General features: G+C 44.7%; 2 protein-coding genes across 2 annotated transcripts in view; both read left to right on the forward strand.

Annotated features, from left to right (window-relative positions):
• Positions 1-8,051, forward strand: part of LOC310791242 (uncharacterized protein) — a 23,857-nt gene extending 15,806 nt beyond the window's left edge. Inside the window, exon 8 of the transcript XR_014553421.1 lies at positions 7,955-8,051. The gene's annotated coding sequence lies outside the window, so the exon portion shown is untranslated. The remainder of the gene's footprint in view (positions 1-7,954) is intronic.
• On the forward strand, positions 8,043-16,518 carry LOC310791551 (NLR family CARD domain-containing protein 3-like; the record flags this gene model as incomplete). The annotated part of the gene is made up of 4 exons (XM_083653223.1): positions 8,043-8,337; positions 12,874-14,020; positions 14,117-14,444; positions 16,498-16,518. The coding sequence occupies 4 exons, from the start codon at positions 8,043-8,045 to the stop codon at positions 16,516-16,518; spliced, it is 1,791 nt and encodes a 596-aa protein (XP_083509349.1).
• Positions 16,519-20,694: the final 4,176 nt, after the last annotated feature.

The following is a 20,694-nucleotide window of genomic DNA, read 5'->3' on the forward strand; positions in this document are numbered from 1 at the left end:
CTATTTAACAAATGTAATGCTTGAATTGTCTGAATATAGCCTTGTTGTAGGTGGCGACTTCAATGCAGTCTGGCTGCATACATTAGATAGAACTGGGGTCACTGAGGGGAGAGAGCAGCGCCTGGCATCCTCAGCATTAAGGAAATGGGCTAATGATTGTGCAGTAGTAGATGTTTGGCGGACTGCAAATCCTTCATCCAAGGAATTCACATGTTACTCGGCTCGGCATAGATCGTTCTCACGTATAGACTATATTTTCATATCCAAACATTTTCATGACAAAACGTCTGACTTTGATTTACTACCAATGGGACTCTCTGACCACAGGTCAATCATAGGCACAGTTGCAATCTCCTCTGGCCCCAAACGTGCTGCTCGTTGGCGCTTTAATTCCACCCTGTTGCAGAATGAATCATTTTTAAAGGAGATGAGAGAACAACTGGATGAATTTATATCTATCAATAAACCATCTGTGACAGATCCTACTGTCCTCTGGGATGCGGTGAAGGGTTGCATTAGGGACAAATCTATTAGCTTTTCTTCTAATTTACACAAATCCAAATTGAAACATATCCACGAATTGGAAAAGAAAATAGCTGAAACAGAGAGTTGCATGGCTTCAAATTCTACCCCTGCTCTGGTTCTTAAGAGAGAATTACTGAATAAAGAACTTAATCAATCATATAGATTTAGAGCAGATTTTCTCATACACAGGAGTAGACAAAATTATTACCTCCATAGTGCGCAGCCAAGCCACTTACTAGCCGCCAAACTTAAAACTAATGAACAATTGGCAAATATCACTTCAGTCAAATCCCCCACAGGCGACTTGTGTACCAACCCAGTGGATATTAATAACTGCTTTCACAAATTCTATTCTACTTTGTATTCCTCAGAGATAAACTATAATGATCAATGTTGTAATGACTTCATGAATCCCTTACAGTTAACACAGCTCCACGTGGAAGCCTGCCGCATCTTAGAAGCCCCTATAACTCTATGCGAACTCCATAAAGCCCTTGGGAAAATGAACAAAGGGAAGTCATCAGGTCTAGATGGCTTACCACCAGAGATTTATCTATCATTCTGGCCCCAGTTGGGCCCTCTCATTCTTGAAATGATTCATTCTGCAATCCAAAAAGGCTCTTTTTCTAACAATAACAATATAGCGTTAATATCTCTTCTTTTAAAAAAGGGCAAGGACCCAACTCTTTGTTCAAACTACCGGCCCTTATCAATTCTGAACACAGATATGAAACTTTACGCCAAAATATTAGCTTCCCGACTGGAACCATTCATGACCTCTTTGGTGCATGAGGACCAAACGGGTTTCATTAAAAACCGCCTCGCCTCAGATAACCTTCGTCGCCTCCTTCATGTTATAGAAGCTTCTAATACTGCTGAAACATCAAATGCTATTCTTTCTTTGGATGCTGAGAAGGCATTTGACCGCCTTGAGTGGCATTTTCTTTGGGATGTACTGCGCCGTATGGGCTTTGGTAATAATTTTCTAGGAATGATTCAATTACTGTATTCCAACCCAACAGCTATGGTACTGACGGGTAACACTTGCTCCAAACTATTCCCAGTCACTCGTAGCTCCCGCCAGGGCTGTCCTCTCTCTCCTTTGTTATTTGCTCTATCGCTTGAACCGCTGGCCCAGGCTATCCGGCAATCGGCTAATCATGACCCTATTACTGTCCACGGCACTAAACACCATATATCCTTATATGCAGATGATATTTTGCTCTTTATCCAGAACCCCCCTAAGTCTCTTCCCCACCTCCTAAATATCTTTAGCAACTTCAGCCAGATCTCTGGATATAAAATTAATTGGGGAAAATCTGCACTATTGCCTTTGAACGCTTCTGCCAGACTTTCGACTATACCATCAAACATCCCATTGGTACACAACTTTAAATATCTGGGGATTTCGATCCACCCCTCAGTTCTAAGCACTGTGTCAATTAACTACAAGAAAGTGCTTGCGGAGGTAAAAATTGATCTACAAAGGTGGAGCACTTCTCCCCTCTCATTTCATTCGCGTATTTCAGTTATTAAAATGAATGTTCTCCCACGAATAAATTTTTTCAGCTCTATGCTTTATTTGGCACCACCTAGTGGTTACTGGAAAGATCTACACTCTGTAATCTCCAAATTTATTTGGGGCAAAAAGAAACCTAGACTTAAACTTTCAACCCTACAAAGACCAAAAGGCGAAGGCGGTTTGGGTCTTCCTAACTTCCAATGGTACTATTGGTCTTTCGTGCTGCGTTCCCTTTCTAAATGGCTGGATGCCTCTGCCTCTGTATGCTGGCTTCCTATAGAACATAACATTGTTTATCCTCATAGGTTGCAAGACCTTATATACTCCAATATCTCGCTTAAACATTCTAAGTCTAAGTTTGGCAGCATTATTACTGAGTTGATTTCTGTTTGGCAAAGCATAAATATGTTTTGTAAAATAACCCACAACTGGTACCTTCATTCTCCCATTTTCCGTAACTATGGTCTCCAATTAGGAGGGCGTCCAATTTCATTTCCTCTATGGAGTAATAATGGTGTTCACTCCCTCCATGACATTTCTGATGTGGGGGGCCTCCGCTCATTCCAAGACATTCAGAATCAATTTAACTTACCTGGAACCTCTTTTTTCTTTTATTTACAATTGCGCACAGCGATGCGTACCTATGGTGTACCTTGGGTTGACCTGGGTACCCATCCATTCCATACAGTACTGACCAAACCCAATGGTCTTGTCTCTTCTATTTATGCCTTGCTGGCGAAGGCTTCCCTTAAGCCTCTACCCCTTAATAGGGTGTGGATGGCGGACCTTCCTCCTAATGTCAGTAATCTGAATTGGGAACTAGTCTGGCAGAACACACTGCTCTCTTCCAGAAATCCTAATCATCAAGTTATACACCTTAATTTTATTCACCGTACATATTATACTCCTCGCATGCTATATAAATTCAAAGCTTTACCATCTCCTAACTGCTGCTTATGCACTCATAACACTTTGGGCACTTTCCTCCACATGGTATGGGAGTGCCCAGGGATTGTAGATTTCTGGAAGGAGGTCTGTGATGTGCTGTCCATCATACTGTCTAAAGCAATTCCTTATTTACCATCTGTTCTTTTACTTAATGACACCTCTAACTTAGACCTTTCTATTACTCAGAGACGCCTCCTGCTGGCTGGCCTCACAGCTGCAAAAAGGCTCATAGCCTGTAGATGGAAGCCTCCTCACATTTTGTCTGTGCAGAAGTGGCTGCTAGATTTCATTGATGTAGCCATCATGGAACGCTGGGCGGCCGATATGCACCATGCTAAACTAGATAATATTATTTGCTGGAATCATACCATTAATGTCCTTAAATCTTTGTTATAAATAAATGTATTTTGTTCTTCCACTGGGTCCTTGGGGTGGGGGGGGGGGGGGGTCTGGGGTGGTGGGAGGGTAGTTAGAAGGATTGTGCAAAATTGGGCGGGGAGGAGGGGCATTATAGGGATTTAAAACACGCTATTTAACAAATTTGTATTTTTTTTTTTTTTTTGGTTAAATTTCCCTTGCCCTTCCCTTTTCTCATTTATTCTTGCTTATCAATGTTTATTTGGTCATTTGTATTGATCCAGGGGAGAATAATAACCCAGTGTTTGGTGTTCTTATCTCGTTTTTCCCAATTCGAGAAGACATGTTTAAACTCCTCTTTTTGGTTTGATGTTGATATAACCACATTCTTTCCTTTCCTTCCTTGTTTTGTTTTTATTTAATGAAAATACCAATAAAAAATTGATCAAAAAAAAAAAAAGAACATGGCCTACAACTAAATCATTCAATAATCTGACAAAAATAATTATTCAAATAGATTTTTTAATAGCGTTTTCAACGACAAAGCGGTTTAATTCGTAAATTGGCACACAAGACACCACAGCTGCAACTGGTTGGCCTAATTAGTAGTGTTTGCTGACAAAAAGCTCTTATCAACTGATTAATCCAGGTGTAGCAGAGCAGCGGTCGGTTCTCGAGAAATAATGACCGGTGAATCTTGTTGATTGACCAATCAGAATCGAGTATTCAAGAGAGCCGTGTTCTAAACTACTATATACTACTATATACTACTGTAGGGAAGCTTATGTGCTTGCCTTGTGTGAAGTTGCCGGATCTTAGGTAAGGGCTCACGGGCAGTGATCGGTTAGAACCACAGAGATGTCTTTCAAGCTTTAATGAAATATCAGGCAGATAGGAGCAAGGCAGAAGCCGCGTACATAGCTTACAGATTTCAGAAAGGGGAATAGGACCAAGACAATACAAATCATAACAGAACAACACCTTTTTATACCCCCCACATTTGGTGTATGACATCGTTGGTGGAGGTATGACCGGTATCATCGGTGACCTCATAAAGTCACGTCTGCCATCACAGTCAGCCTAGACCGTCTGACATCGCTGATGACCTCACAGGTGAACTCTGACATCATCATCGATGATGTCACGGCGGTGTCATCATCATTACGTCGTTGGCGCCTTGCTTCGTGGGCGTCAATTGCCCCAAGAACAGGCCTGATGGTGGGCCGTTATGGACCATTTTCTACAACTACTACTATAGTACTAGCCTACTGTATCAGAATCAGAATCAGATATCATTTATTCACCATTATGTTATGTAACATATAGGAACTTGTTTTTGGCATTAAAGTGCTTAAAACTTTTTTCACATAAAGGGACAGTGCAAAACGAGGCAAATACAGTGGAACAACAGGACAAGAAAGTGCAATATTTGGTGATCATACAGGTATGGGCAGTGCAAAAATTTGGATAAGTGTTCAGGCCCGAGGCAGCTCCCCTTAGGGGGGGGTGGGAACCGGGGGATACCTGACTGGTTTACGAGACGTGCTGCTGAGGGGAAGAAGCTGAGTCTGTGACGGTTTTTTAGAGTCACTGGCAGGCGTAGCCGCCTACCGTGAGGAAGCATGGGAAAGAGGGCGTGGCCCGGGTGGGATGGGTCAGCCATAATCTTTCTGGCCCTCTTCAAGGCCCTGGTGTCATGTAGGGACTCGAGAGAGGGGAGGGGGCAGCCGATCACCTTCTCCGCTGATCGAATCACCCGCTGCAGCTTGGTCTTGTCCTTGACCGTAGCCGCAGGGAACCAGGTGATGATGGAGAAGGTGAGGATGGACTCAATGATGGAGGTGTAAAACTGAGTCAGCATAGACCTCGGCAGCCGGAACTTTTTTAGCTGCCGCAGGAAGTACATCCTCTTCCGGGCCTTCTTCATGAGAGCGTCGATGTTCAGCTCCCACTTCAGGTCCCGGGAGATCGTCATGCCAAGGAAGCGGCAAGACTCAACAGAGGCCACTGGGGTGCCTCCCAAGTTGAGCGGGGGGGGAGGGGCTGCCTTCCGCCTGAAGTCAACTACCATCTCCACTGTTTTGAGAGCATTGAGGGCCAGGTTGTTGTCATTACACCAGCTCTCTAGCCGCGTGATCTCCCTCCTGTAGGCGGACTCATCCCCATTGGAGATGAGGCCTACCAAGGTGGTATCGTCTGCAAACTTCAGGAGCTTGACCGACGAGTGGAGGGAGATGCAGCTGTTGGTGTACAGGGAGAATAGTAGGGCAGACAGAACGCAGCCCTGCGGGGAGCCATTGCTGATGAACTTTAAAAGGGAGATGAATTTCCCTAGCTTCACCCGCTGTGACCTGTTGGTTAGGAAATCCGTGATCCACCTGCGGGTAGAGGCCGGCACCCGCAGCAGGGACAGCTGGCGTTCTAGGATGTATGGTAGGATCGTGTTGAAGGCCGAGCCGAAGTCCACAAACAGGATCCTGGCGTAGGTGCCTGCATGGTCCAGATGTTGCAGGACAAAGTGCAGAGCCATATTCACGGCGGCGTCCGTGGATCTGTTGGCTCGGTATGCAAACTGCAGGGGGTCTAGTAGGGGGTCTGTGATGGACTTCAGGTGGGCCAGGACCAGACGCTCAAAGACCTTCATGACTACAGACGTCAGCGCGATAGGTCTGTAGTCATTAAGGCCTGTGACCTTGGCCTTTTTGGGGACGGGGATGATGGTCGAGGCCTTGAAGCACGCTGGGACCCGACACAGCTCCAGCGAGGTGTTGAAGATGTTGGTGAACACCGGGGACAGCTGGTCGGCGCAGTGCTTCAAGGTGGCGGGTGTGACGGAGTCTGGTCCGGCCGCCTTCCGGGGGTTTTGGCTCTTAAATAGGCGGTTTACCTCCCTTTCGGTGACAGAGAGGGTGGGGGGGAGGGGGAGGGGAGACAGGGGAGGAGGGAGGAGGGAATGTGTGGGGGGGGGAATGGGGGAGTGTGTGTGTGGGGGGGGGGGGGGCAGGGGAGGTGGGGTCACCACTGGGGACTGAGGACTGGGGGTGTGGCCGGGAGGCGTGGGGAGGGAGGGTGGGGGGGAGCTTCTCTGTCTCGAACCTACAGTAAAACTCGTTGAGCTCGTTGGCGAGGAGGAGGCTGTCAGTCGTCCGTGGGGACTTTGGTTTGTAGTTAGTAATTGTTTTGAGGCCTTTCCAAACGGAGAAGGGGTTCCCCTCAGAGAACTGCCTCTGAAGTTTCTCCGAGAAGCGTTGTTTCGCCGCCTTCACCGCTCTCGCGAAGATGTATTTGGCCTCCTTAAACCTGTTAGTATCTCCACTAGGGGTGGGAATCGCTGAGTAGCTCACGATACGATATCGTCACGATACTTGGCCCTCGATAACGATATATCACGATACTGCGATACTGCGATACTGCGATATATCGGAAGACGATACATCACGATACCTGTGTATCGTGATGTATTCAGAGGTATGTAAAATACCTCTGAAGGCAAAAAATCATGTATTATGCATTTATTAGCAGAATTGACATGAACTCTCTGAGTTCACTCACTCACTCATACCATTTTCGATACCACGGAGGAAAAGTTACACATTAAGTCTTTTTATTATTACTATTAAAACAAGAAAACCTATATAACCTACCTACCTACCTATATAATTTCTAAAAGTAGATATTAATGATCAAACATTTCCATTCATGTAGCCTACAGTAGTTATGTTTTTGTTTCAACTACAAACATAAATAAACGTCAACTTGAAACTATGTTTCAACTACCACACACAGCATAATATTTTAGCCTGTTTATTAAAAAAAAAAAAAAAAAAAATTAATAAACATATCGATACTTGGCGCCAGTGTATCGATAACGTATCGCAGGTGGAAATATCGCGATAACGTGGGTATCGATATTTTGTCCCACCCCTAATCTCCACTACGCCTGGCCACCTCCTTCCCGGTTCACAGCCTGCGGAGACAGGCTGTGAACCGGGGCTTGTCATTGTTGTAAATCAACCTGGAGCGGAAGGGGACACACACACCTCCTCACAGAAGCTGACTGCACCTAGCCTACTGTATACATTACATTACTGGTATACTTCAAAGTTGCTGAGCCCATTTGTCTGGGTCACTCTGAATGTAGTTAACACTTACTTTAGGCCTACATGGAAGTGGCTGCTTCCTGTCAGTATGTGGTTTCTATAGCAACCAAAAGCAGATCCTGCTCTGATTGGTTGGCAGTAGCAGAGAGTTTGCACCATGCTTACACCTTGTGGCCGTGCAGACTCAGAACGGACGAAAAACAGGAAACATCATTCTATCAGTCTCCTCTACAGACGACATTAGAAAGTCCGTTTGTCTGATCGGGATGTGATTTGAGGTAAAGATCCTACCAGGAAACATTAGACCTGTTTGATAGATGAAGTATGGAGAATTGTGTTGTGTTTGTACGACTGTTATGACTGTGATGATGATGTGAAATCTTTCATGATGTGTATTTGATGCGCACAGATGCACAGATGTGAATATTCTTTGGATTTCCAAAATTTGACTTTGGAGTCAAAGTGATTCCCCTCTTAAAAATGTTTTATTTTATGTTGCCAGATCAAATCAACACTAGGTCACCAGTTAGACCGCTGCCACGCCTTGTTTCACATCTTGCGTTCCTGAGGAAGTCAACGACGAAGCAACAATGGCAGCGGATACAGAGGTACTCTTAAACTCTAAACTGCTCCTCATCAAAGCACTGGACGATTTGAAAAAGGAAGAGTTACAAAGGTTCCAGTGGTTCCTGCAGCAGCAGATTCTGGAAGGCTGTCCACCCATCAAAAAGAGCCGACTGGAGGAGGCAGGCAGGGAGGACACTGTGGATCTGCTGGTACAAACCTACAGCCAACGCTCTCTGGAGATGACCAAGACGATTTTGACGAGGATCAACAGGAATGATCTTGTGCTGAGTTTGTCACCCAGCAGCTCAGGACCTGAAGGTAACGTTAAATGATGGGGTGATGAAAAAAAATACAAACGTGTGAGAAACAGAAATTACACAAATGTCTAATGAGGTTATAATTAAACACGGGTAAGATTTTATTTGGATAGTCAAATGTTGACACTAAAACGATCAAGTCACTAAAAATAGATGTTCAATAAACTGTCTCTTGCCCATTTGGTCTTTCTCTACAAACTGTATGTAACCCTCTCCAACATTAACGCTGTTTGGCAATTAGCCCAATTGTATTCATGTGTGATGGTGTTAGTCCACATCATCTACATTGTGTCTTGTGTCTGGTATGTGTGTGTGTTGAGGCGCTACTTTAGCAATACAGTCATGTAAATCGGTGGTATTTATTGCCATAGTAAATTTCCCTTTGTATGTGTGTGTGTGTGTGTGTGTGTGGGGGGGGGGGGGGGGGGGGGGCACTTCAAGTCTGGGTCACCTTGGGGCATCACACTGTGTTAATCCGGCCCTGATGATGAGCGCATCTGAAATAGCTAGTCAGCAACTGACAAATCAACACAAGGTAGCAGTTTACATATCAATAAGGATAGAACAATAGCCATCAAGAAAAGCACAGCAGCTCAAAGTATGAATGAATGAACTGCCCCTAATCAGACACACAGAGTGGTGGCATAACTAACAAGACCAACATCAGGACATTCAAACAAGTTCTGACAGAGAGCAATGTCATTGGACCACATTGGACAAATACATTTGCATATTTCTCCCAGGATGCTTCGCCGCTTGTTCCTTCCAAACTTTTTACATGAAAGTAACTAACCAAATTAAATGAGTGGTGGGTGGAAATAATAATTAGCCTATTCTTATTTAAACATGCAGTTTTGAAAAATTCAATAAAGACAAATTAAAAATCGACTATGACTTGACACCCTAAGTGCCTGTGTCCACCTAGCGTCTTTTTCCGACGTTAAACGCTGGGAGTGCGCTGGGGAGCGCTGATCCCAGCGCACAATATACAAGGAAGCAATGTTAATTCAGTGCGGTACGAGCTTGATAGCTGACAGCTAGCATGCTAACAACACAGGTAGGCTACGCTATTAAAAGCAGTAAGCACAACACTCACCAGAAATATTAACTCATTGAGTGCCAATGACGTCTAAAGACGTCAATTCAAATAGTAACGTAGAGTGCCAATGATGTCTAAAGACGTCAATTGTGTTTTTTGACGGTGGGACGTGGATCAAAGCCTGATGCATCTCCTCTAAAAGTATGGGGGATTTTGAAGGTGTAGAAGCTATTTTATGGACCCATTAGGTGGCGACAGTGCTCTCCGGATTAGAGAAAGATGAGAAAAAAGAGTAGAAGAAGCCGTGTGGGGAAACGGAAATGCTGTAACGTTAGCTGTGCCTGTGAACAGCAGCCAATCTGCTGCCACAATTGAGCCCCTCCGTCTCCGCTGCGATAGCCCATCCACATGATTAGTTGCCAGAAAAGGAGCACGACACCAGCGTCTTTCTGAAAAGCCAAATCATTCTCAGTTGGAAGCGCTGTGAAACACTGATAAAGTGTTGTTAACACATTGAGTGCCAAGGACGTCTGTGGACGTCCTAAAAAAAGTAACGAGAAGTGCCAAGGACGTCTGTGGACGTCCTAAAATCATAATCAGGGTTGGGTAGGTTACTTTTAAATAGGAATCCCTTAAAGTTACTTGTTACTTGTTAAAAATTGTACTTAGTAACGTAATCTGATTACCACTATTTAAAAGTAAAGTAGGGATTACTTTCAGTTACTTTTGGATTACCTTTTTTTTTTTTATCCAGGAATGTCCCATTGGGATACAAGATCTCTTCTTCCAGGGAGTCCTGGTCAAGAGTCCTGGCTAAAACCCTTATTTAACTAGATGAAGCATGTTTTACCATTGATAACCAGATAAGAATGTTTATACGAACATGAAGTTAAGGAGAATACAACAAGAGTTATTTTTAAGACCACTTTAATTTACGTTATGGGTATTTTTCATGATGTGGAGTGGAAGACGCAGCTTCTCTTGAAACACGACGTGAAATGCTGTAAGCACTTCTGCCCTGTTGACTCCACGCCTGACCCAACTTGCTGCAGTTTTGCTCCGACATCCGTGAAAAATAGAAGCCTTGCATATCTTTTTCGGAGAGCTCCGGATCGTCGGAGCTGGGACGGAGTAGACACGCAACGCAGCAGAGTAGGTGGGAGTTGACACAATGATTAGAGTGGAAACGTATCGGCTCCGAAGCCGTACCGCAGCGCAGACGGACCGAACACGGTGGAATGTGGCCGTAAGTGAAAGTAAAAACCTCTCGCCCCATGCAGAGAGCAGCGTTTGTCAGCACGGGTGGCGGAGAAATTCAATGCAGATTTTCCACTGCCTGGCAGCTCGTAGGTTCAGCTGACAGCTCCACACACAAGCGCCTTCCACATGGATTCTACTAAAAATATCATTTTCAGTAGAATCCATGTGGAAGACGCTTGATCTGTCTAAACACTGAGCGAACGTAAAAGTGCCTCTGTCATCATGAATGCTGCCTGCAGCTGCTGCTGTTGCTCCGCCTCGCTCGTCCTCGTCACAGTCAGTCACTGGCACCAGGCTACACCGTTTTTTGTTGTTATTTTGTAAAATTAATGAAGAGGCAAGGGCAATGTAATCCCGCCTGTAACGCCGTTACTATACCCCCGTTACTGTAATCTAGATTACACATTTTAAAATGTACTGTGACAGATTACAGTTACCGTTTTTTTGTAATCAGATTACGTAACGGCGTTACATGTAATCCGTTACTCCCCAACCCTGATCATAATTCATATTATTCCATAATTCTGCTGTTTAAGGTCGTACCCAGCCAGTGAGCATGAATCCCTTCAAGGGATCACACGGCGCCACCTTAAAAATCTACACGGGAGCTGCGCCACCCACCTCAGATCCTTTACTTTGTGCAGGAGAAAGCGGAGAAAGCCGTGATCAAAGACGAGACACCGATGCATGCTGCAGCCAGAGCCATATAGATTGCTCTGTCTGCAGCTGACAGTTGGCTGCGATCCGCGCCCACAACTGAGCTCCTCCGCCTCTGTCTATCCGCCTGCACATAGTCTCTCCACACGACCACCCGCCAGAAAGGCAGCACCCGAAGCCGAACGGCCAAACCCCCTCCCGCAGTCCCGTTTGCCACTTCCTCGTCGCGCTGGGATCCGCCCGGGGCAAAAACGGAGGCTGCGAAAATGACTGACAGAAAGACTGTGTGCGTGTGGGGAGGAGTCTGCAGCTCAGGGCTGGAGAGGGGGGGAGAGGGGGGTGGGGCACGCAGGCTGCACAGAACTACACCATGTCACCACATCAGAAAATACCAGCCAGAGTCAGCGAATGTGCCCGAAATTAGAGTGCAAAAAGTATTCATAAAAGTGACTTTATCTTGAAAAGTAAAAAAAGACAGCAGAAAACCCTTGAAAGTGCTCTTCTTTCAGAGGCTGTCATTTCATAATGGAACTGTCTAGAAACAAAATTTCTTCTTTGAAAGAAGCAGGAGTGTCCAATGTTTCATTAGAGTCCAGCCCTGTTCATATAGCCCTAATAGAAAAAATTCTATAGCTGTTTTCAACTGAATGGAAGTGAATCTGGCACAGGCTCCAGACAATTTTACTGAAGCGCTGTGGCACTCAATGTGTTAAAGAATAAGTCTTGGTTCACACCAGGTGCTATTCAGAACCGCTTAACAGAAGCTGAGTGCCACACTAAACCGGTCACACCAGAAGCACTCTCTTTTCCTCAGCACCTCGCTCGGCTCGCCCTCCCCCCGCTCACAACTTGCATTGACTTCATGCCTAGCAGCTCGGGTGCAGCGTGCTGCACACTTGAAAAATAGAACAGAAGCTGAAACTATCGCTGCAGCGTAGCTTCAGCGTGGCTTCAGTGTGGTGTGGCATGCGGCTGGTGTGAACGGTCTCGCCTTGTTAGGACACCAAAATGAAACTGCCATAGCACTGCATAGCTTCAGCATGGGATTGGCGTATGGTGTGAACGAGGGCTACGGCTGGTGTTTTTTAGTACATTGCTTATGTCAGCAAATCCTACGAGCATAACAAAATCAACATGTTTGCTGTAGTCCCATTATTTTATGACTTCCCACCTACCATCTTTAGCCGGCAACCCGGAAGTCATTGGCTCCAATTGTAAGCTAAAAACCTTTAAATGCAGCACACAAAGACATACTTTCAATTTTAAAAGTCAACAGCAACAGCATGGCTCTGTCATGGCTTTTTAGTCCACCCTCCCCTGCCACACACACACACACACACACACACACACACACACACACACACACACACACACACACACCTACACACACACACACACACACACACACACACACACACACACACACACACAAATAAGTTAAAATAAATCATTGCTGATTTTGTTATGTTCATGGAAGTTGTTGACGATAAATAATCAAGAAAATCCTGGTTGAGCTAAATTATTAGGAAATGTTTGCATTACTCTTAACTCACTTCTCACTGATTTTATCTGTTCTTTCAGAAAGTACTGCAGATTGTCAACGCCAACACAAATCTAATCTGACGCAGAGGTTTAAGTATGTGTTGGAATGGGCAGGAATCCCAACACTTCTCAATCAGATCTACACAGTGCTTTACCTCATAGTGGGATGGAGTGGAGAGGTCAGTTGTGAACATGAGATCAGACTGATTGAAGCATCCAGAAACCAGGGACCAGAAACAACAATCACATGTGAAGACATCTTTAAACCCTTACCTGGAAGAGATGAATCACCCAGAACATTGATGACAATAGGAGTGGCTGGCATTGGGAAAACAGTCTTAACACAGAAATTCACTCTGGACTGGGCTGCAGACAAAGCCAACCATGATATACAGTTCATATTTCTGTTACCTTTCCGAGAGCTGAATCTGCTGAAAGATAAAGAGTTCAGCTTGGTGGAACTTCTTCACCACTTCTTCCCCGAGATCAAAGAAGCAGGAATCTGCGTGTTTGACAAGTTCCAGGTTCTGTTCATCTTTGATGGTCTGGATGAGTGTCGACTTCCTCTAGACTTCGAGAACAATGAGTTCCTGGCTGATGTTAAAAAGTCAACCTCAGTGGACATGCTGCTGACAAACCTGATCAAGGGGAACCTGCTTCTCTATGCTCGCCGCTGGATAACCACACGACCTGCAGCAGCCAATAAGATCCCTCGTAAGTTTGTTCACATGTTTACAGAGGTGAGAGGCTTCACTGACCGACAGAAGGAAGACTACTTCAAGAAGAGATTCAGTGAGGAGCAGTCCAAAATAATCATCGACCACATCAGGAAGTCACGAACCCTCCACATCATGTGCCATATCCCAGTCTTCTGCTGGATCACTGCTAAAGTTCTGGAGTCTGTGCGGAAAACCATTAAGAGAGGAGACCTGCCCAAAACCCTGACTGAGATGTACATCCACTTCCTGTTGCTTCAGTTCAATCGGGACACTCAAAAGAGAGCTGAGACAGTTCTCCACTCGACTAAAGAGACCGGGAAGATGATTCTCTCTCTGGGAAAACTGGCTTTTGTGCAGCTGGAGAAAGGCAACCTGATATTCTATGAAGAAGACCTGAGAGAGTGTGGCATAGGTATCACAGTAGCCTCGGAGTACTCAGGATTGTTCACACAGATCTTTAGAGAGGAGTGTGGGCTGCACCAGGTCCAGGTCTTCTGTTTTGTCCATCTGACCATTCAGGAGTTTCTGGCTGCTGTCTACAAGTTCCACTGTCACACAAACAGGGATGAGCCTGGAGCCCGACTGGAGGCATTCCTGGGTGAAGAAGGTCTATCGAATGACAGTGAACAATCCCTGGAAGTCTTCCTGGAGACAGCCATGGACAAATCCCTGGAGAGTGAAACTGGCCACCTGGACCTCTTTGTCCGCTTCCTTCATGGCCTCTCACTGACGTCCAACCAGAAACTATTGCGAGGCCTGCTGAGTCAGACAGAGTGCAAACCAGAAAGCATCCAGAGTGTCATCAGCAACCTGAAGGACATGGAGAGTGATATTTCTCCTGACAGAAGCATCAACATCTTCCACTGTTTGATGGAGATGAACGACCACTCAGTACATCAGGATATCCAACAGTTCCTGAAGTCAAAGAACAGATCAGAGAAGGAACTCTCTACGATCCACTGCTCAGCTCTGGCCTACATGCTGCAGATGTCAGAGGAGGTTCTGGATGTGTTCGACCTGGAGGCCTACAACACATCAGAAGAGGGACGACTGAGACTGATCCCAGCTGTGAGGAACTGCAGGAAGGCTCGGTTTGTCCTGATGTGACTACCAACAATATAGAACAGTGTAGAGCAATGTTCATACCTGACACCATCAGATTTACAATAAACATCTATAGTTCTTCAAACATACACACTATTAACTGTTGTTCTACACAGAAGTGGTACACCATGTTGGACATAACACGTTTTCCAACAACCTTTTTCCTGTAACAGAGGTTTGGTTTCACAGTCCACTTACTAATCTAGTTCAATTATTTATTGGTATTGGTATTTATTGGTATCTATGAAAGATTCCCCTCATATTCTCCTGCCTTCAGCTCATGTCAGAAATATCAGAATTACTGAGAGTGACATGAATTAGCTGAAAAAGTCATAAATATGACTTTAAAAGTTGGAATTTAATGCTGTAGGCTCAAAACTTTAAAAGTAACTAAACCCCAACCAAATCTGTGGTGCAGCCAGACTCTGATGGTGTCAGGCTCTTTTACTGAGTTGTTTTCCCAGAAGCTGAATTGAACTGCATCTGTAGCTCAGGCTGAAATCTTTATCCTTTTAAACACTTTAGAGCAGGGATATTCAACTTGCTTTGCCCGGGGGCCACTTTTGTAAAATGATAGGAGGCCACAGGCCAGTTAATATACAAACATTAATATGAATTTGTCTCAAGATTCAAGATTCAAGATTCAATAGTTTTATTGCCATATCAACCAAAATTGATTGGCTCAACAGACAAAACAATCACAGTAACAGACCATGAGAGACAGACAATACAACTACACATCTGCTGCAATGTATAAAAAGTAGGAACATGCAATCAAAAACAACTGCAAAATGCAAAACAGTATGCAATACAGTGTACAGTGCAGGGTAGGCACAGGCAGCTAGTGCAACAAAAAAAAGTGCACAATGCATTAAAGTGTCTGGTGCATTAAAAGACCAGGAGGTAAAATTAAGTTGGGGTGGTGAACTGAACTGAGGAGGAGTTAAGGGCCCTCACTGCTTCAGGGTACGAGCTGTTACGCAGACGAGTGGTTCGGCATTTGATGCTGCGTACTCTTCTTCCCGAAGGAAGGGGGGCAAAGAGAGCATTGGCTGGATGGGAGGGGTCCGTAGGGGTCTGTAGCGGATTGTAGGTTTTTGGCGTGTCAGCCGGAGTTTAGTCTGACAATTTTGTGCACACAGGATAGTTAAGTTAAGTTAGTTAGGTTAAGTTAACATTAGTTTTCATTGTGGATTAGAGAACGGGCAGGGGCCACTCTGCACTCTATCGCGGGCCACATCCAGTCCCCGGGCCGCAAGTTGAGTATCACTGCTTTAGAGAAATGCTTTCATGTAATTGCATGTATGCATTATTTTCTGTTTGGTTTCAGCGTACATTATATCTTAACCACTTTTGGAAAACTTTTATAATACTAATTATTGTCATTATTATCATTACTAGTAGTGGTAGTAGTAGTACAGTAGTAGTATGCTGTATAAGTTTTGATAATTATGCTAGTCTCAGCTCTGCTTTGATAATCTCTTATTTTACACTAAATCTGTAAAAAATGCTTTCTGGCTGAACTCTCAGAGACCTCAGCTCTGAAATCCTGGTCTCAGCTCTGAAGTTCTGTATTGTTTATTCAGATTGAGGTGCTGCGGCTTGTCAGAGACTCACTGTGATATTGTGGCCTCAGCTCTGAAGTCCAACCCCTCCCATCTGACAGAACTGGACCTGAGTGAAAACATGCTGTTGGATTCAGAAGTGGAGCTACTCTCTGCTGGACTGAAGAGTCCACACTGCATACTGGAGACTCTCAGGTTAGACATCATAGTTAACCAGAAAAGGCTACATTTCCTGAAGAAAATTTTAATTTGCTTGCTGTCCTTGGTGTCTCTAGGCGGTTGCAAGGGTGTACTAAGTGGTTGCTAGGGTGTTTACAGGTGGTTGCTAGGGCATTTGTAGAGGGTTGCTAGGGTGTGCTAAGTAGTTGTGGTCGGGAAATGGGCGGGCCTTAGCCTGGGTAAACCCAGCCTCCACGTGACCTCCATGTACTATCAGTGACATGAGTCTGGCAGATTGGAGCTTAGGCGGGCGCAGATTTGGAGCGAGGCGCCGCAGTTGCTCCCCAGCAATTGCGCCCGACTGCGGATGACAGAGGATGACGAGAAACGCATCAAGCTGAATGCCCATTGGTTCAACACAGGTGCATCACAAACCCACAGTGATGTGTAGAAACTTACATTTTATATCTATTCCAACTGTCACTCCATATTTTACATAAATACCACCTGTAATGGCTACATTAAAATAAAAATATAATCTCCATGTGGATTTAGCCCCTCAAACACTCATAACATTAATCTGTAGATCTCAAAATACTATTAGTTTGTACTTACCATTTGTGAGTGACGTGTATCTCGTCGATAAGAATCCACACAAGGTTTTCACGGTAGACATCCAATGGCGAGACAACAATAACAAAGGATTCTTGGTAGGAAAAATCTTCATTACCAACGTTTGATAAATCAAACTATTCCCAAATCCAGCCAGAAGAATGGCAAACACATCTTTTCCACCGAGAAACTACACTAGTGCACGCTGTTGTTCATGTTTAATTGCAGTGATTGAGTCTATTTCTGCTATAACTGAACTTATAGCTGTTTTCACTTTACTTTCCCAAACGCGAACGCTCATGGGCTGCATAGCCATAGCTGCCTAAATGCTATTGTTACTGTACATCTGCCGCAGCCGTTACACGTCATTGACAAAGATGCACTCTCTGATTGGCAGATCACGGCAGGAACAGATGGTGGCAGTCACGCCATCACTCATTGGCAGCGATTCTGTGATTGAAATCGACTCACACGGGAAATCGCTCTGAATAGACACACTTCCAGACTAAACTTGCATTACAGAGATAGTCTGTATGAGGCTAGGCGGGCCTAGGTGATTCGAAGTGGGAGGAGCCAAGGAATCCAGTCAAAAATAATTTTGATTGTAGTACAGTTAAAAAGTTATAGACCAAAATGTAAAGAGGGCTGTTATAGCACCACCATTATGTCAACTAGGGATGCAGGGGTTAACCGGTTTGACTATTAACCGCGATTTAAAACGTCACGGTTATATAACCGCAGAGGCTCCGCTACACCGAGTGTTTTGTTTCACAACAGTCCGTCAGTTTAAACTCCCATGCGGCGCAGACGCCGCTGGAAGGAGAGGAACCTGTCTCTCTCGCTTCGTTTCCGCACGGACTATTTAGCGGAGGCACCAAACACAGGCAGCTGCCATGTCTCCCAGTAGTAGCCAGTCTGTAGCCTAGCCATGGATGCCAGCCCAACATAAATGTTGCAATACATGTCCCGAAAGGTTTCTGAGATTAGGGGAAAGTCTGAGCTGGTGTTACGTTAAACCAAACGTGGGGAAGAGGCAGCGGATTTGTTTAGCGTTAACATACAGTCATTGACGTTAACGTTAGCTGTTGTGGCTAATGTTAGCTAGCTGGCCATGGCCTAGCGTACATAGTTCCTCAAGCTCGTTGTGACCAAACATCCCCGCATTTAAAGCACTTCATGCTCCCAGCGCTGGCCTAAACCATAGAGAACCTCATGCTTTACACGAAAAGAAACATCAAGGGTTTGTGTCAACTCCAAAAGCAACCCGCTAACGTTACATGTAGGCCTAATAACGTGAAGCTAACGTAGCTAGCTGCTTGGCAGTCATGATCTGACTGAGACAAGGAAAACAAATGCGCACATTTACATAACAAAACACCAGTCAACACCACAGAGTGTCCTTTCTTTAATCCAGAGGGAGCATTTTCCAGTAAAAAGTGAAACGACACATGATGGCTTATAGTGAGGCTTTCCATGCCTGCCCCATCATCACTTTAATAGAACTGACCCCAATGCAAAATTCATTTCAGACGGCACATTTAGTTGCCAGTAACATGCCAATAAGAGTCTAAGTTACTATGCCTTTTGTGTTTTTTTCTGCAGACTAAGCAGCTATAGGCTTTCGCTTCTATAAAATAATAATAAAATATTTTTTGTATTGACTATTGAGTGAAACACTTTACTAATACAATCATATTATATCAGAAATGTTGTTTGTTTTATGTTCACAATAGTGATGTCAGTTAGATTTGATTAGGTCAGAGCCATGGAATATTAAATCATCCATCTTTGCTCACTACATCTGCCCTTTCTTCTTTTTTTAATCCCAGGTGTGCATAAAATACAGGTTAAGAACTTATTTTTTTAAATACAAAAATGTGAAAAAAGTAACATAGTATGTTTATCGTATCGGTTATTGGCCAGGAGAATATTTATCGGTTAGCGTAGGCCTATACTATTGGCTGTAAAAATCCATATCGTGCATTAGTATTCCGGAAGGCAGCAACTGTTAAGATTGTGGGGGAAATACAATAAAACCTCTATTTAGAGAATGCTCATGTGATTTTTATACGTCCATAACAATAATCGTGAAACCGTGATAATCGTGGTTTTTTCTCAGACTATAATCGTACATCAAAATTTATAATCGATGCATCCCTAATGTCAACCAGTGTAATATTTTTAGACCGGCATAATGAGTATAAGTCGGGGGAGCCAAGGAACACAGGGTTTATTGTGGTTTGGTGAAGATTGGGCAAAATTTGAAGGAGTAGCGGGTACATTTTCAAAATGGCTGGGATGATGGTATTAAACATTAAATGCTGAACTGAAGTCCACATACAGGTGTTGCAGTATGTGATGCAGTCCCATGTTGACTGCATCATCCACCGACCTGTTTGCCCAGTAGGCAAACTGCATGGGTCCAGCAGGTGTCCTGTCGCATCCTTCAGGTGGGCCAACACCAGGCAGTCTCTCAGAGGTTCTGTGGTAACCACAGATGTTAGGGCGACAGGCCTGTAGTCATTTAATCCTGTGATGGAGGCCTTCTTCGGAACCAGGATCATAGTGGAGCGTTTAAAGCAGGAGGGGACTTTACACAGCTCCAGTGATCTGTTGAAGATCTTTGTGAATGTGGGGGCCACCGACCTTTCCATCTCCATTGACAACACTACTGTATTTCCCTCTCAAACAGCTAAGAACCTTGGAGTTATCCTTGACAACCAGCTGTCCAACTCAGCCTACATCGCAGCAACTGCTCGCTCCTGTAGGTTCTCCCTGTACCACATCCACAAAATCCATCCATTTCTCACAAGGGAAGTGACACAACTCCTGGTCCAGGCACTTGTCATCTCTCGCCTGGACTACTGCAATGTTCTTCTGGCTGGGCTACCTGCCTCAGCCATCCGACCGCTTCAGCTCATTCAGAACGCTGCAGCCCGTTTGGTTTTCAACCAACCTAAATTCTCTCATGTCACTCCCCTCTTCCGTGACCTTCACTGGGTTCCCATCTTGGCTCGCATCAAATTGAAGACACTGGTACTGGCCTACAGGGCAGTCCACATGTCAGCCCCTTCGTATCCCCAATCTATGGTCAAGTTCCAAACTTCACATCGCTCCATCCGCTCCTCCACCCCTCCAGATCCCCTCGCTCCTCCACCACTACGTGGGCTCAAAAGTCGCTCGTCCCGATCGCGACTCTTCTCGTTCCTGGCGCCGCAATGGTGGAATGAGCTCCCCCCTTCGGTCAGAACTGCCGAATCACTGCCAATCTTTCGGCGGAGACTAAAAACTCACGTTTTCAGGCTCCACCTGGACCCTTCTTGAACTAACATCTTTTAAGAAAAAATAAAAAAAACTTCTCAAACCTACTAATGCTACATGTTACTTATTTCTTCTCTAACTACTTCATACATGGTGTGAGTCTATCAAAATATCTTAGCTGTCATTGATTGTGTTGCATAGTGGTTTTCTGTACTGTTGACAAATTGTGATATTGTAAGTCGCTTTGGACAAAAGCGTCTGCTAGCTAAATGACGTAATGTAATGTAATGTAATGTAATGTAATGTAATGGGCCAGCTGGACATCACAGGCTCTCAGGCAGGATGGAGACACTCCGTCCGGACCATGGAGCCTTCCTGATCTTCTGTCGCTGAAACCGCTTTCTCCTCACAGAACCTCAGTGCAGGTGTGTGGCTGTGTG

The sequence above is a fragment of the Poromitra crassiceps genome (assembly GCF_964638095.1).
Source record: "Poromitra crassiceps genome assembly, chromosome: 16".
NCBI classification, from domain to species: Eukaryota; Metazoa; Chordata; class Actinopteri; order Beryciformes; family Melamphaidae; genus Poromitra; species Poromitra crassiceps.